The sequence below is a fragment of the Lithobates pipiens genome, unplaced genomic scaffold (genome assembly GCF_037356315.1).
Source record: "Lithobates pipiens isolate NorthernLeopardFrog02 unplaced genomic scaffold, aLitPip1_a1.2 Scaffold_24, whole genome shotgun sequence".
NCBI lineage: Eukaryota > Metazoa > Chordata > Amphibia > Anura > Ranidae > Lithobates > Lithobates pipiens.
Genome location: NW_027507786.1, coordinates 5020745 through 5037403, shown reverse-complemented (window position 1 = coordinate 5037403; position 16659 = coordinate 5020745). Strand labels below are relative to the sequence as shown.

General features: G+C 43.3%; 1 protein-coding gene across 2 annotated transcripts in view; it reads right to left on the bottom strand.

Annotated features, from left to right (window-relative positions):
• GTF2H1 (general transcription factor IIH subunit 1) overlaps positions 1–16659 on the bottom strand; it is a 51694-nt gene that overhangs the window by 2521 nt on the left and 32514 nt on the right. For both annotated transcript variants that reach the window (XM_077453535.1, XM_077453534.1), the window contains exons 11-14: positions 15055–15172; positions 12880–12970; positions 9562–9677; positions 5984–6076 (exon numbers count right to left, since the gene is read on the bottom strand). In XM_077453535.1, the coding sequence (XP_077309661.1) occupies positions 5984–6076; positions 9562–9677; positions 12880–12970; positions 15055–15172 (418 nt within the window). The remainder of the gene's footprint in view (positions 1–5983; positions 6077–9561; positions 9678–12879; positions 12971–15054; positions 15173–16659) is intronic.

Genomic DNA, 16659 nt, shown 5'->3' with positions numbered 1-16659 from the left:
GGAGAAGACGGAACTCCCGGCTTTACTATTGTCAACAGATGCCCAAAAAGCTTTTGATAGGGTGGACTGGGAATTTATGTTTCAGACAATAGGAAAAATGGGTATTGGCCCAAGGATGGTCAAGTGGATTAAAACCTTGTATCAACATCCCACTGCGACTGTAAACATCAATGGGTTGCCCTCCCCTCCCTTTGAGATAGAAAATGGAACTAGACAGGGCTGTCCGCTCTCGCCCCTTCTTTTCATGCTCTCATTGGAACCTCTACTCTCGACGATCAGAAATAACCCAGAAATAACGGGAATTATGGCGGGACAGGAGGAGCACAAACTTGCTGCATATGCAGATGATGTGCTATTTTACATCAGCAACCCCCAAAGTTCATTAATAAAAGTTATAGAGGCCCTTGACGAATATGGTAAAATATCAAATTTTAAGATAAATCAAACAAAATCGGAAATCCTTAATATAAACGTTAGCAAACAGGAAGAACAAATAATTCAGGGAAAATGTAGATTTAAGTGGGCAAAAGAACTGAAATACTTAGGAATGAAACTAGCACGAACGCTGGATAAGATGTTCCACTTGAATTACATCCCATTATTAAATGAAATTAAAGCGGACCTTAGGAAGGTAGCTAATGGATCCATTTCCTGGCTTGGCCGAATAAATGTATTTAAAATGTTCATCCTCCCCAAAATATTATATAAATTTCAGATGTTGCCAATCAATATACCCTCCAGTTATTTTTTAAGATTAAATTCGCTAATGAGCAAATATATATGGAATAATAAAAAAACCTAGGATCTCCCACAGGGTATTAAAACAGGAGAAAAGGAAAGGGGGGCTGGCAGTTCCGGATTTGTACCACTATTACCAAGCAATCTTATGGTCTAGAATAGTCGAATGGGTAAGGGGGAAAAGGTATGAAAAAAGGTGGGTGAATCTTGAATGTATATATAGCAAGGCACGACTCGGGGAGATAGTGTGGAGTCCCCCAAAATATAGGGCACTGGATATAGCTACAAATGAGTTGACACGGATGGCACTTAAGACGTGGGATGGGGCATATAAAAGATTAAATGGACACTATAACTCACCGATGATAGTTTTAAGGGAGAATGAGTATTTTCCCCCAGGTAAAAGAGAGATAGCGGGGAACTGGATAAAAAAAGAAGGGGCACTATTAAATGATATAATCAGAAACGGGAAATTAATTTCACTCGAAGAATTAGTACGCACCGGATTTATGGTGAATGATAGATGGCGATATCTCCAACTGGCTCACTTTATACAAAGATTGCCCCAGCCACCTAGAGTGGAAAATGAATCTACGGGGTTAGAGAAACTCTGTAAGGCAGTTCAGAGTAAAGGTATAATATCAAGGCTATACAAACTGCTGATATTGGCCAGCCAGAGGGAGATACCGCCTTACATAAAAAAATGGGAGCACGAATTAGGGTCACAAATAAATCAAGAGATGATAAATAAAATACTGAAAATAACACATAGCTCGGCAATAGACAACAAGACCGCCGAGATGAATTACAAACTCATCTCGCGGTGGTACAACACACCAGATAAAATGGCGAAATACCAACAAGGAAGAACGGCGGAGTGCTGGCGGGGGTGTAAAGCCATAGGAACAATGACACACATATGGTGGGGTTGCGCAAAAATTAAGACATATTGGGAGGAGATCCTTCAAAGGATAAAGGAAATAACCCAAACAACTATAAAACTGGACCCCTGGATAGTGCTTTTTCACGGGACTGAGGGGGGAGTTAAACAATATCAGGATACAATTATTCCACATCTTCTAAATGCCGCAAAAAACGGATTCCCAGGAAATGGTATGAGGTCGAATGCCCAACGATATGGGAATGGGTAGACGCGGTGGAGGGAATATTTAATTGTGAAAGTATAGGCATGAATGATGAAGATGAAAGAATAGCATTTGCAAAAAAATGGAAAGGATGGAAAAAGTTTAAACAGAACTGGAGCTACGCAGTACAGCTAAGACCAAAAAGATAGGATTTAGAGGAGGATGCTTAGAAGAGGAATACTACTGACATCGCGGGGCGGGAGGGGGAGGGGCGAGTTGGGTAGAGGGTAGATTATTAGAAAATAGGAGGGGTGACGTAATATATGTTATATTTTAAACGATAAAGAAATAAAGTTATAAAAGAGATTTATCCCAACTTACAAAAAAAAAAAAAAAAAAAAAACAAAGTGGGAGTAAAGAAACCTGCTACAATGATGTGAAAATAAATAAGAGACAGCGATGAACGTAAAGTTGATTCTCGTCTCCTTGAGGATTCGCTGATGTGGCAAAAAAAAAAAAAAAAAAAAAAAAAAAAAAAAAAAAACCCTAATTTTGTAAAATGTGAAAGATGAATATATACCCAACATGTCACGCTTTAAATTTGTGCATGCTCGTGGAATGGCGATAAACGACTGTACTTAATGAATAGAATGCCCCTTTTTAAAGCGTTGCCTATAGAGATTTTTAAGGTGAAAATCCTTTTGTGCTCCCCGCCCCTTATTCTTACCTGAGCAGAATCGTTCCAGCGACGGGGAGGAGCCCCAGCAGCTCCAGCCGCCGTCTCGGGTCCTCATTGGATAGATTGATAGCAGCATGAGCCATTGGCTCCCACTGCTGTCAATCAAATCCAGTGTCATGGGAGCCGGGAGGCAGGGCTGAGTCCTGCTATTTTTGTCAATGGACGGGTAACCCCTATGGAATGCTGTCTGTGGGGGCACTCAAGAAGAGGAGGAGCCAGGAGTGCCCCGGGGGGACCCTAGAAAAGGAAGATCGGGCCTGGAGGCAAGTAGAACATAACGACAAAAAGAAAAAATACTCTTGCGCAAGGGTGTGTTAGCGAGATTATCCAAAAGTTCAGAATGGACAATACATTTCGGCCTTGCTGCCCTCCAGGATAGGGATATCCTAATAGTCAGAAAAAAGAAGAAAGAGGGCGCACCATCCTAGTGCATTATCCATTAGTATATTTATTCAAAAGACATAGTTAAAAACTGCTCACAAAAGTAGAAAAAGTCACGCTTATAGCAATCATATGGCAGTCTATCCACTGATAGCAGTTTCCAGGTCCTAGAGAGAGGATGTACGAACCACTGCTGGCTGACGCGTTTTGAAGGTATCCCCTTCCTTGCCATATATGACTGCTATAAGCGTGACTTTCTTTCTACTTTTGTGAGTAGTTTTTAACTATGTCTTTTGAATAACTATACTAATGGATATATGGCGCGAATATCGTTTACATAAGCACACGCGATTTAAGTCTACATTTGTTTCTGCGCACGAGTAAGGAGGTATTGGGGCACTTTACATTTTATTCCACTTATTTTTCCACTGTCCCTTTAATTTTTTTTTCTTTTAATAACTTTTACTCCTATTACAAGGAATGTAAAAATCCTTTGTAATAAAAAAAAAAAAAAAAAAAAAAAAAAAAAAGGATGACAGGTCCTCTTTATAGGAGGGATCTGGGGTCAGAAAGACCACAAATCTCTCATTTACCTGTAAAGGCAGAACATAATTTTTTTTAATATATATATATATATATATATATATATATATATATATATATATATATATATATATATATATATATATATATTATAATATACATTTTTTTTTTTTTATCTTTTGCTTTAAAAGAAAAGAAAATTGCTTACTTCCAGCCTGGACCGGAAAAGGACGTCATGACGTGGCGCCGGTCCTCCAAGGCAGTGTCTCTCAACTCTAGTCCTTAAGGCGCCCCAACAGGTCATGTTTTCAGGATTTCCCTCAGATGAAAACGGCTGTGGTAACTACTACTACTAGTAAAAATTACCTGTGCAAAATAATGGAGTGCCCGACCTGTTGGGGTGCCTTGAGGACTGAAGTTCAGAAACACTGCTCCAAGGCCATAGAGGCAATCAAAGAGGATCTACTTTTTGATCGCCTCTGGGACTAGCTGGCTGCATCGTCTGATCATTTCTCAGGGAAAAAAAATGGCAAGCCCAAGGAACACTAGTGAGCGGTAGGAGGGTGGGGGGTTTCTTCTATCTTTTCATGTGACAACACTGAAGAAATGACACTTTGCTACAATGTAAAGTAGTGAGTGTACAGCTTGTATAACAGTGTACATTTGCTGTCCCCTCAAAATAACTCAACACACAGCCATTAATGTCTAAACCGCTGGCAACAAAAGTGAGTACACCCCTAAGTGAAAATGTACAAATTGGGCCCAATTAGCCATTTTCCCTCCCCGGTGTGACTCATTAGTGTGACTCATTAGTGTTACAAGGTCTCAGGTGTGAATGGGGAGCAGGTGTGTTCAATTTGGTGTTATTGCTCTCACTCTCTCATACTGGTCACCGGAAGTTCAACATGGCACCTCATGGCAAAGAACTCTGAGGATTTGAACAAAAATAATTGTTGTTCAACATAAAGATGGCGAACCTTGGCACCCCAGATGTTTTGGAACTACATTTCCCATGATGCCCAACTACACTGCAGAGTGCAGGAGCACCATGGGAAATGTAGTTCCAAAACATCTGGGGTGCCAAGGTTCACCATCACTGGCCTAGGCTATAAGAAGATTGCCAAGACCCTGAAACTGAGCTGCAGCATGGTGGCCAAGAACATACAGTGTTTTAACAGAACAGGTTCCCCTCAGAACAGGCCTCGCCATGGTCGACCAAAGAAGTTGAGTGCACGTGCTCAGCGTCATATCCAGAGGTTGTCTTTGGGAAAGAGACGTATGAGTGCTGCCAGCATTGCTGCAGAGGTTGAAGGGGTGGGGGGGGGGGGGGGGTCAGCCTGTCAGTGCTCAGACCATACAGCGCACACTGCATCAAATTGGTCTGCATGGCTGTCATCCCAGAAGGAAGCCTCTTCTAAAGATGATGCACAAGAAAGTCCGCAAACAATTTGCTAAAGACAAGCAGACTAAGGACATGGATTACTGGAACCATCTCCTGTGGTCTGATGAGACCAAGATAAAATTATTTGCTTCAGATGGTGACAAGCGTGTGTGGGGGCAACCAGGTGAGGAGGACAAAGACAAGTGTGTCTTGCCTACAGTCAAGCATGGTGGTGGGAGTGTCCTGGTCTGGGGCTGCATGAGTGCTGCCGGCACTGGGGAGCTACAGATCATTGAGAGAACCATGAATGCCAACATGTACTGTGACATACTGAAGCAGAGCATGATCCCCTCCCTTCAGAGACTGGGCCGCAGGGCAGTATTCCAACATGATAACGACCCCAAACACACCTCCAAGATGACCAATGCCTTGCTAAAGAAGCTGAGGGTAAAAGGTGATGGACTGGCCAAGCATGTCTCCAGACCTAAACCCTATTGATCATCTGTGGGGCATCCTCAAACAGAAGGTGGAGGAGCGCAAGGTCTCTAACATCCACCAGCTCTGTGATGTCGTCATGGAGGAGGGGGAAGAGGTTTCCAGGGGCAACCTGTGAAGCTCTGGTGACCTCCATGCCCAAGAAGGTTAAGGCAGTGCTGGAAAAGAATGGCGACCACACAAAATATTGACACTTTGGGCCCAATTTGGACATTTTCACTTAGGGGTTTACTCGCTTTTGTTGCCAGTGGTTTAGACATTAATGGCTGTGTGTTTTGAGGGGACAGGAAATTGACATTGTTATACAAGCTGTACACTCACTACTTTACATTGTAGACAAGTGTCATTTCTTCAGTGTTGTCACATGAAAAGATATAGAAGAAAATATTTACAAAAATGTGAGGGGTGTACTAACTTTTGTGAGTGTGTGTGTGCGTGCGTGCGTGCGTGCGTTTGGGGGTTCTGGGTAATTTTCTAGCATTTTTTTTTTTTTATAATTTTTACATGTAGGGGAGAAGTGCGAGAAAAGGCTTGGTATGGAAGTGGGTAAGCATTGTGCCCGGGGCTTGGGGGGGTCACCCTGCAGAGGATCACAGCAATGAAAGGACTGAAATATCTTACATTTGTGCTCAAGTATTGCTTCTTGATTTTCTCCTGGAATGGACATAATTTAGTAACCTGAAACCTTTCCAAGTTACTCTTCATTTTAATGACCTGCAAAAGAAAGAAAAAGCACAACATTGAAAAGATCACACTGACTGCCTATGCTGGACTTCCTTCCACAGCCTTCAATACAAGGAAACTGCTGAACCAGCATAGCTATATCTTTGCATCTTTTTTCCCATAACCAGATACCGAAAACACGGAAGGGGGGGGGGGGCATACATCACATGATTACCCTGTAGACACACACACACACACACACACACACACACACACACACACACTAAACAAATTTTGTCAGGAACCAGATGAAATTTGCCATGTGGATGGTCAGTAGAGACAGATGGAAAATTGTCGGGCGGACATCGGCCGCTCATATGCAGGCGATGTTCAGGGATTCTGACAGGCGTCAGCTGTGGCTGTCAGAATACAAAAGCCCGAGCGGACGATTCATCCATCAGCGCTTTATAAAACAGGCTGAATGAAAATAACCCGAGTGTGTATGCCCAGCGGTATACAGGCAAGTTATGCTTTTGACATGCATCCCAGAAGCAGCCTGAAGAACCCAAAACCCGATGTATGTAATGTAAACGCCATCATATTACCAATCCGTATACCCCTCCATATACCCAGTGAGCTGAAACAAATCCTCCTACATAAAGGTTGTACCGGTTTATCTTCTCTACATCCAAAGTCCAGAATTTATAAAGCTTGTCAGAGCTGTCAAAAAAAAAAAAAAAAAAAAGGGGGGGGCGGAGAGCTGAATTTACACTCTGCAGAGCTTAGTGAAAAGAGCTCCGAGAGCTGATTGGATGGAAGAAACACACCCTCCTTCACACAGGAACAGAGCTGAGGCTGTCAATCACGTGTGCTGGAGATCTCTCCTGTGTCACTTTTTTTTTAGAAATTACACTTGGTGCTCTGGATTGAGACAAGTACACACTATATAGAGGGATATGCTACGTTCACATTTCATGTTTGACGTTTACAACCACTTTAACAGCTTCCCGACCGCCTCACGCAGATATACTGCGGCAGAAGGGCGTGTACAGGCAGATTAACGTACCTGTTCATCTCCCTTTAAGAGGCAGCTTGTGGGCGCGCGTGCCCCCGCCAGGTGACTGTGATCGTGGGTCCCGCGGACCCAATGTCCGCGGGGATACCGGCGATCGTCTCACGGTAGGGAAGAATGTAAACAAGCATCTGCCCGTTCTGCCTAATGACACTGTCACTGATCAGCTCTCTCTGTGATCGGGAACGGTAATCGGTGTTGTGTCACACACAGCCCCTTCCCCCAACAGTTAGAATCACTCCCTAGGACACGCTTAACCCCCCCCCTACAGTGCCACCTGGTGGTTAACCCCTTCACTGCAATTTTTTTACAGTAATCAGTGCATTTTTTAGCATTGATCGTTGTATTGCCAAAGGTCCCAAAAATTGGTCAAAATTGTCCAATGTGTCCGCCATGTTGCAGTCACGATAAAAAACGCTGATCGCCACCATTACTACTAAAAAAAAAAAAAAAAAAAAAAAAAAAAAAAATTATCAATAAAAATTACATAAATCTATCCACTATTTTGTAGACGCTATAACTTTTGCGCAAACCAATCAAATGCTTACTGCGATTTTTTTTTAACCAAACATATGTAGCAGAATATGTATCGGCCTAAACGGAGGAAAAAAAAAATAATAATAAAAAAAAAAGTATTTTAAATTTTTTGGGGGGATATTCATTATAGCAAAAAAATTTAAAAATAATGCATTATTTTCTAAATTGTCGTTATTTTTTTTTTGTTTATAGCTCAAAAAATAAAAGCCGCAGAGGTGATCAAATACCACCAAAAGAAAGCTCTATTTGTAGGAAAAAATAAATAAAAAAAAAAAAGACATCAATTTTGTTTGGGTACAATGTTGCACGACGGCAATTTTTTTCCTCAGTTTAGGCCGATATGTATTCTTTTACATATTTTTGGTGATTTAAAAAAAAAAATTTGCAATAAGCCTACATGGATTGGTTAACACAAAAGTTATAGTCTACAAAATAGGGGAAAGATTTATGGCATTTTTTATCATTTTTCTTTTTTTTACTAGTAATGGCGGCGGTCTGCGATTTTTTTATCATGACTGCAACCATTATGGTGGACACTTTTGACACATTTTTGGTACCATTGACAATTATACAGTGATCAATGCTATAAAAATGCACTGATTTCTGTGTAAATGTCACTGGCGGGGAAGAGGTTAACAGTAGGAGGGGCGATGAAGGGGTTAAATGTGTTACCTAGGGAGTGATTCTAACTGTGGGGGGGGGTGGGGGGGTGGGACTGCCTGGGTGAGGAGAGCGATCTGTTGTTCATACTTAGTATGAACAACAGATCGCTCTCCTCACCCCTGACAGCATGGCGATCTATCTGTTTACATTGTGTGGAGCGATCTGTGAAGCTGCCATGTCCCAACTGACATGAATGGGCAGGACAGTGGCTCAGTGGTTAGAACTTTAGCCTAGTAACACTATTGTTGTCAGTTAAAATCCCAACCACGGCACTATCTGCACAGAGTTTGCCCGAGTGGGTTTCCTCCGGGTACTCCGGTTTCCTCCAACATTCCAAAGACATGCTGGTATGTGTATGAAATGTGAGTTGGGGACCTTGGATTATAAGCTCCTTCAGGGCAGGGACTGAGGTGAATGTATAATGAATATGTAATAATACAATACATTTTCAGAGCTATAGGAGTACCTGTAATAAATAAAATGAATAGGACTACAGTGAGTGGAAAAAAAAGTATTTGATCCCCCTTCTGGATTTTGTACTTTTGCCCCATTGACAAAGAAATGATCAGTCTATAAATTTAATTGGTAGGTTTATTTTTATGCCCTGTACACACGGTCGGACATTCCGTCAACAAAATTCCGACTGATTTTTTTCCCAAACTTGTCTTGCATACACACAAAGTTGTTGGAAAATCTGATCGTTCAGAACGAGGCGACGTAGAAAACGTACGACGGGATTATAAAGAGGGCAGTAGCCAATAGCTTTCATCTCGTAATCTAATTCTGAGCATGCGTGGCACTTTGTCCGTCGGAATTGTCTACACACGATCGGAATTTAAAACGATCGGATTTTGTGGTTGGAAAATTTTAGATCCTGCTCTCAAACTTTGTGTGTCGGAAATTCCGACATGGAAAAAAAGTCAGATGGAGCCCACACACACACGATCGTATTTTCCGACAACACGATCCGATTGCACATTTTCCGTCGGAAAGTCCGACCGTGTGTCCAGGGCATTACAGCGAGACAGAATAATCACAGACCCCACCCCAGAAAAACGCCTTTTTCTTTTCTGGAACTGACCGCAGTGGTGTGAACAATGCCATTGAAAACCATATAACCTACTATCCAGGCGTTATTGAAGCTGAAAACAAAAAAAAAAAAAAAACACGTACTGGACTGCATGTGGTGTGAACCCGGCCATAAACATCACTCAATTCTGCTTTCACATCAGTTTTCCCAACACAGAAGCTCAGCATCTCTTACCTTATCCTCTAGAAAAGGTGTATTGACAGGGAAGCAGGACCAGAAATGGCGCAGCAGCTCGCCCACCGCCACGTATAAATGCTTGAGTTCAGACTGGATGTCATTTGGCACCATCTCTGTAAGGGACAGACACATGTCATTGCAGAGCCTGATGGAAAACAAAGTAATACCAACCTAAAATCACACACTTCGTTCCTCCCAGGACCTCCTGCTCTCTAGCTCCCTCATCACCTCCTCCCATATCCGCCTACAGGACTTCTCCAGAGCCTCGCCCCTCCTCTGGAACTCACTACCCCAATCTGTCAGACTGTCTCCAAATTTATCCACTTTTAGGCGATCCCTGAAAACGTTTCTCTTCAGAGAAGCCTATCCTGCCTCCATCTAACAACTTCACTATTCTCTCCATTAGCTCATCCCCCACAGCTATTACCCTTTTGTATAACTTGACCCTCCCTCCTAGATTGTAAGCTCTAAGGAGCAGGGCCCTCTGATTCCCCTTGTCTTGAATTGTATTGGATTGTACTGCCTACCCCAATGTTGTAAAGCGCTGCGTAAACTGTCGGCACTATATAAATCCTGTATTATAATAATAATAATAATAATAATAATATGCTCTGTATCCTAGGGAGCAAATACACTAGTCTGATATATGGGATAAAGTGCACCTTCCACTATTGCACATTATAAAACAATATTGGAGTTCACTGATAATATTAGAGACCCTACAAGGTGCCACAGGCTGTGGTCATTCATAGGTGGTCACTGATAAAGTTCCAACATTGCTAAAGTGCATTGAATGTCAAAGCTTTACATTGACAGTTGTGCGTCACCGCTTGTGAGATTTACCGTATCCTCTCCATTTGTCGGACTTTGACGGGCTGAGGTCCGCCGGGCTTTGACGGGCTGAGGTCCGCCGGGCTTTGACGGGCTGAGGTCCGCCGGGCTTTGACGGGCTGAGGTCCGCCGGGCTTTGACGGGCTGAGGTCCGCCGGGCTTTGACGGGCTGAGGTCCGCCGGGCTTTGACGGGCTGAGGTCCGCCGGGCTTTGACGGGCTGAGGTCCGCCGGGCTTTGACGGGCTGAGGTCCGCGGGGCTTTGACGGGCTGAGGTCCGCCGGGCTTTGACGGGCTGAGGTCCGCCGGGCTTTGACGGGCTGAGGTCCGCCGGGCTTTGACGGGCTGAGGTCCGCCGGGCTTTGACGGGCTGAGGTCCGCCGGGCTTTGACGGGCTGAGGTCCGCCGGACTTTGACGGGCTGAGGTCCGCCGGACTTTGATGGGCTGAGGTCCGCCGGATTGAACAGAGCTCCATGAGATGTTCAAAGCTTGGGAGATTTTTTTTTTTTTATAACCTAACCCTACTTTATACTTCTCCACAACTTTATCCCTGACCTGTCTGGTGTGTTCCTTGGCCTTCATGATGCAGTTTGTTCACCAAGGTTCTCCAACAAAGCTCCAAGGGCCTCACAGAACAGCTGTATTTATACTGACATTAAATTACACACAGGTGGACTCTTTTTACTAATTAGGTGAATTCTAGTTTCACTAGATTTTAGTTAGGGGTATCAGAGTAAAGGCGGCTGAATACAAAGTGTGGGGTACACTTTTCACATTTTTACTTGTAAAAAAAAAAAATTGTGAAAACCATTTATTATTTTCCTTCCAATTCACAATTATGCGCCACTTTGTGTTGGTCTATCACATAAAATCCCAATAAAATACATTTATCTTTTTGGTTGTAACATGACAAAAGGTGGAAAATTTCAAGGGGTATTAATCATTTTTCAAGGCGCTGTATAACCCAGTTCCCTCTTACATTAGAGTCTGCAGGATTCCCCTTTATAGTGCAAGGGGGAACTCTGCGGACTCAGATGTAAAGTGGAACTCTGTGGACTGTGATATAAAGGAGAAATTTGTGGAGTCTGATGTAAGGGGGCATGCCGCTGACTGGTGTAAAGCGAACCTCTGACGTAAGGGGGTCTCTGTCCCCCCCCCCCCCACACACAAGAGTTCATAGAGCTCCCTTTTACATCACAGTCCACAGAGTTCCCCTTTACATCAGAATCTACAAGGTTCCCCTTTACATCAGATCCCACAGTTCCCTTTTACATCACAGTCCATAAAGTTCTCGCTTACATCCAAGTTCACAGAGTTCCCCATTACAGTGCAAGGGGTAACTCTGCTGACACTGATGTAAAAGGAGAAATGTGTGGAGTTTGATATAAGGGGGTATGCTGTGGACTCTGGTGTAAAGGGAAACTCTGGTGTAAGGGGGTCTCTGGCCACCAGAGCCGCCGCGCCCCCCCCCCCCACACACACACAGACACACACACACACACACACACACACGAGTCTACAGAGCTACCCTTTACATCTCAGTCCCCAGAGTTCCCCCTTACATCATTGTCTGCAGTGTTCCCCTTTTCATCAGAGTTCCAACTTACAGAGTCTGCAGAGTTCCCCTTTACAGTGCAAGGGGAAACTCTGTGGACCCTGATGTAAAAGGAGAAATCTGTGGAGTCTGATATAAGAGGGAGTGCTGCGAACTCTGGTGTAAAGAGAAGCTCTGGTGTAAGGTGGTCTCTGGTCACCAGAATCCCCCTTACACAACAGTCCACAGTGCTCCCCTTTACATCACAGTCCACAGAGTTCCCCTTTACATCATGGTCTGCAGTGTTCCTCTTTACATCAGCGTTCCCAGGCCCGGACTGGGACAAAAAATAGTCCTGGGCAATTTAGACTGAGCAGCCAATTTCCCAGCAACCGCCCGTTCGCGAGGGCTGTTGGCGACGGGATAATCAATCATTTACATTTTTGGATGTAACATGACAAAATGTGCCAAATTTCCTGGGGTGTGAATACTTTTTGCAAGGCATTGTATAAAAGGTAAATTGTATCCCTGCTATAAAATGATTAAATTATGTTAAAAGCCTTTTTTTTTGTTGATAGAGTAAGGAACGGTTAAAACCTCTTTAAGGCTTATTTGCCATCTGCGTCCATTGGTGAAATTTTTTCCTCCGCTTCCTCTCCTGGAGACGCAACAGGAAGTGAATGGGAAGCAGTAGTCTCTCGGAGGAGGTCCTGCTGAGTCAGACCTATAAGCTCTGAAATCAGCAAAGCTCACACTCCCTGCGGATTATAAAGCTCTAGTTCCGACTCCGTAGGGGGCGTGTCAGACCTTTGCAGAGAGCCCACCTGCTTCCACATAGAGAGCAAGCGCCCTCCCCTACAGCACAAAATCATTAAAAATCCATTACATTTTTTAATCAATTTAACGCAATTTTGAAAAATCTCAGTAACTAGAAGAGAAAGGAGACTCACGGTTTATGGCTTGCTGGGCCCCTCCCTGCATCAGGGCCCCGCCTGGTGAGAGAAGCGATATGGTGCTACTAGCAGCCGAGCTTGAAAGAACCTGCATCATAAGAAATAAGAACGAGAGGATACAATTCTTACAGGCATTTATACAGCACGGTCAATTAATGCAGCACTACATTAGAAAGTGGTTGTAAAGCCTCACATATACCCAGTGAAGGGACTATCCTCAGGTGATACACAGAGATTAAACAAATCCTCCTATATAAGTTGTACCTGTGTATCTGCAGTCCTCTATATCTGTTCAAAGTTCTTATTTTTATGCTGGTCAGAGTTAAAAAAAAAAGAAAAAGGGGGGGGAGGGTTAGAGCTGAAGTTACACTCTGCAGCACTCAGTGAGGAGAGCTCCGAGAGCCGATTGGAGGGAAATGACACACACCCTCCACACAGCAACAGATCTAAGGCCAAAGCGGTCACCATTTTTCTCTGGGTGTCCGGAAGTTTAGAATCACTTTAAGATCAGTCCCTGTCCTTATGGAGCTCACAATCTAAGGTCCTTATCCCACATACTAGTGCCAATTTAGACAGGAACCAATTAACCCACCATCACATCCTTGGAGCGTGAGAGGAAACCCATGCAAACAGACAGAGCACATGCAAACTCCATGCAGATGGCGTTCTGGCCAGGATTTCAACTAGAGGACAGTGGTGGAAAAAGAAGTGCTAATCCTACCTCACCTATAGACCCGCACTGAGGGAAGAGCAATAGGGCACAGCAATTGGGCACTACAACTAAATGGAACAGGGCTATCGATATGTAAAACTAAAATCTCTTAGATGCCCCTTTTTAACCACTTGCCTACCAGGCACTTACACCCCCCTTCCTGCCCAGGCCATTTTTCAGCTTTCAGTGCTGTCGCACTTTGAATGACAATTGTGCTACACTGTACCCAAACAAATTTTTTATCATTTTCTTCACACAAATAGAGCTTTCTTTTGGTGGTATTTAATCACTGCTGGGTTGTTTATTTTTTACAAAAAAAAAAAAAAAAAAGACAATTTTGAAAAAAAAATAAAATAAATAAAAGTTTACTTTTTTTGTCAGTACATTTTGTAACCAAGTAATTTTTCGGCTTCACTGATGTGCGCTGATGAGGCGGCCCTGCTGGGTATTGATGAGGTGACACTTATTAGGTGGCACTAATATGCCACACTGGTGGGCACCAATAGGCATCACTGATTGACAGCAGTGATGGGCAGCACTGATAGGTGGCACTGACCGGCACTGCTAATGGGCACCGATTGGTGGCACTTGTGGGCACTGACTGCTGCCACTTGTGGGCACTGACTGCTGCCACTGGTGGGCACTGATAGCTGGCACTATTTTGCAATATTGTAATCGGTGCCCTGATTACATTCCTAGATGTCCCCCTGAGAGGAGATGCCGCTGATCGGCTCTCCTCGCCACATACTCTGTCAGAGAGGTGGGGAGAGCCGATTACCGGCCATTACTTGTTTATATATGTGACCGGCTGTGATTGGACACAGCCGATCACATGATTAAAGAGCCGGGCACTCAGCTCTTTACAGAGATCGGGGTCGTGCCGTGTCCTAGCACAGGCGCGCGATAGAGTGGCCGCTCTGGGACGTCGTCATATAACTTTGTACCAGAACGAGAGCTGCACCGCCCCATCATTTGACGGTGGGTGGGCGGCAAGCAGTTAAAGAGGTGTTCCGGCCCCCCAAAGAAAAATTAAAAGTCAGCAGCTACAAACACTGTAGCTGCTGACTTAATATTAGGACACTTACCTATCCAGGGTTCCCGCAATGTTGGCACCCCAGCTGAATTTTTGGGATCGGCTGCAGCCGCCACCATTCCTAGTAAAGGAAACCGGCACTGAAGCCTTTCAGCTTCACAGCCGGTACCCTACTGCGCATGCGCAATGTGCGCTTTGTAATTGGCCCGGCGGCGGAGGAAGGAGGCTGAACTTCCGGAGACGGCGCCGTTGCGCCATCCCTCGGAAGTGGGGAACAGGATCAGTCAAGAACAGGTACCCGGCCCCCCCCCCCCATGAAAGGTGCCAAATGTGGAACTCCGCTTTAAGGTTACGCCATATTATCCTTCCTATCTGAACTCTCACAGTTATTTTTACATGTCTTGCCTACAATTTTATTTCTGCTTACCTGAGTTAGACTTGGTATGTAGTTGTCCATTTGTTGTTTAATACTGTTTAGAGAGTGAATAATATCCTGACTGGTTGCATATTGCTGGGAGTGGACTGGGGTTGGACCATGATAATACCTAAAAATACAAAAACAAAAAATCTATAGTAAACAATACAAATCGCCTGTAAAGAGGGAATAAAATTGGGCCTGAAAGAGTAAAAAAAAAAAACTAATGTAGAAAAAGGAAAAAAATAAAAAAATAAAAAAAAGGAGGGGGCAGAGTCTTCGAGTCTCTCTGACAGAGAAAGACTCAGAGGAGAAGAAAAAAAAAAAAAAAAAGAAAATATATTTATATATAAAAATCTTTTTTAAAATTTTCCTCTCCGAGTCATAAAATGAGAGATTATATATATATATATATATATATATAGAGAGAGAGAGATAGAGAGATAATATATATATATATATATATATATATATATATATATATATATATATATATATATATATATATATATATATATATATACACACACACACATATATTTCTTTGTTCATTAAGGATCACAAGAAGTCATTAAAGAGGAATCCCAGGTATGGCATTGTATACATCGTTACATTGGTCCAGCTTGGATCCCAGTGTAAGCTGGAAATCACTGTAGTAGACACAGCTACTCCGGTACAAAAGAGATCTCACCTAGTTTCTGGGTCCTGCGCTGCTTGGCTGCCCTGCTACATTCTAAATAAATGAGGTTGGCTGCATGGCACGAGTACCATTCAGGGTCACTTTGCAGTCTCTTATTGGATGCAAGGCTTTTACTGATGGAACGAGGTGGAGAGGCGCCACAATGATGTCATGCTCTCCACCTTTGTCCAAACAGAGAACGCTTTGAATTCAGTGAGAGAATGAAAAGCACGCTCTTCCAATGTGGGCTTTGACAAGCACAGCCAACCTCCTGTGTTCAGAATGCCACAGGGCAGCCATTTGGCATGGGACCCAGAAGCTAGTGGAGGATCACTGAATTAGCGTTGTATACTACAGTGATTTCTAGTTTCCAGGGAGATCCCACAGGGATGACATATGCATAGTTACAAGCTGTAACTATGTATAAAGCATCAATACCTGTAATTCTTCAACTGTCGGATTATACTGCTACCTATGGGAGAACTGGACACGGACAATAAATTAAAAAAAAAAAAAAAAAAAAAAAAAAAAAAAAAAACTTGGCAGACCAGTCCAGAATAAAAAATAAAAAAATAAATAAAATAAAACACAACCTCTCCAAAACCCGTCCTACTACCAGCATGCCTCAGTTTGTAGCAAAGCAGTAAAGAGACATGATCAAAAACAAAAATTTGAGGTGGAACCCAAATCCCTCAATGGAATTTCAGCGAGTAACAACATTTCTACTTTCTATCTGGTCCTCAGAAGGGACACAGGAAGTTGACTACAAAGCAGCCCAACTTTAGGAGTGGACAACACAGCAAACCAATGCTAACAGGTGCACTAAAAAAAAAAAAGAAAGGATTTGCACCCAAAGCTGACAGTTAGTAAATTCCTGACAGTTAATAAATTCCTCAGTCCCTCAATGGACTCCAAAAAGTAAAAAAACAAACATATAA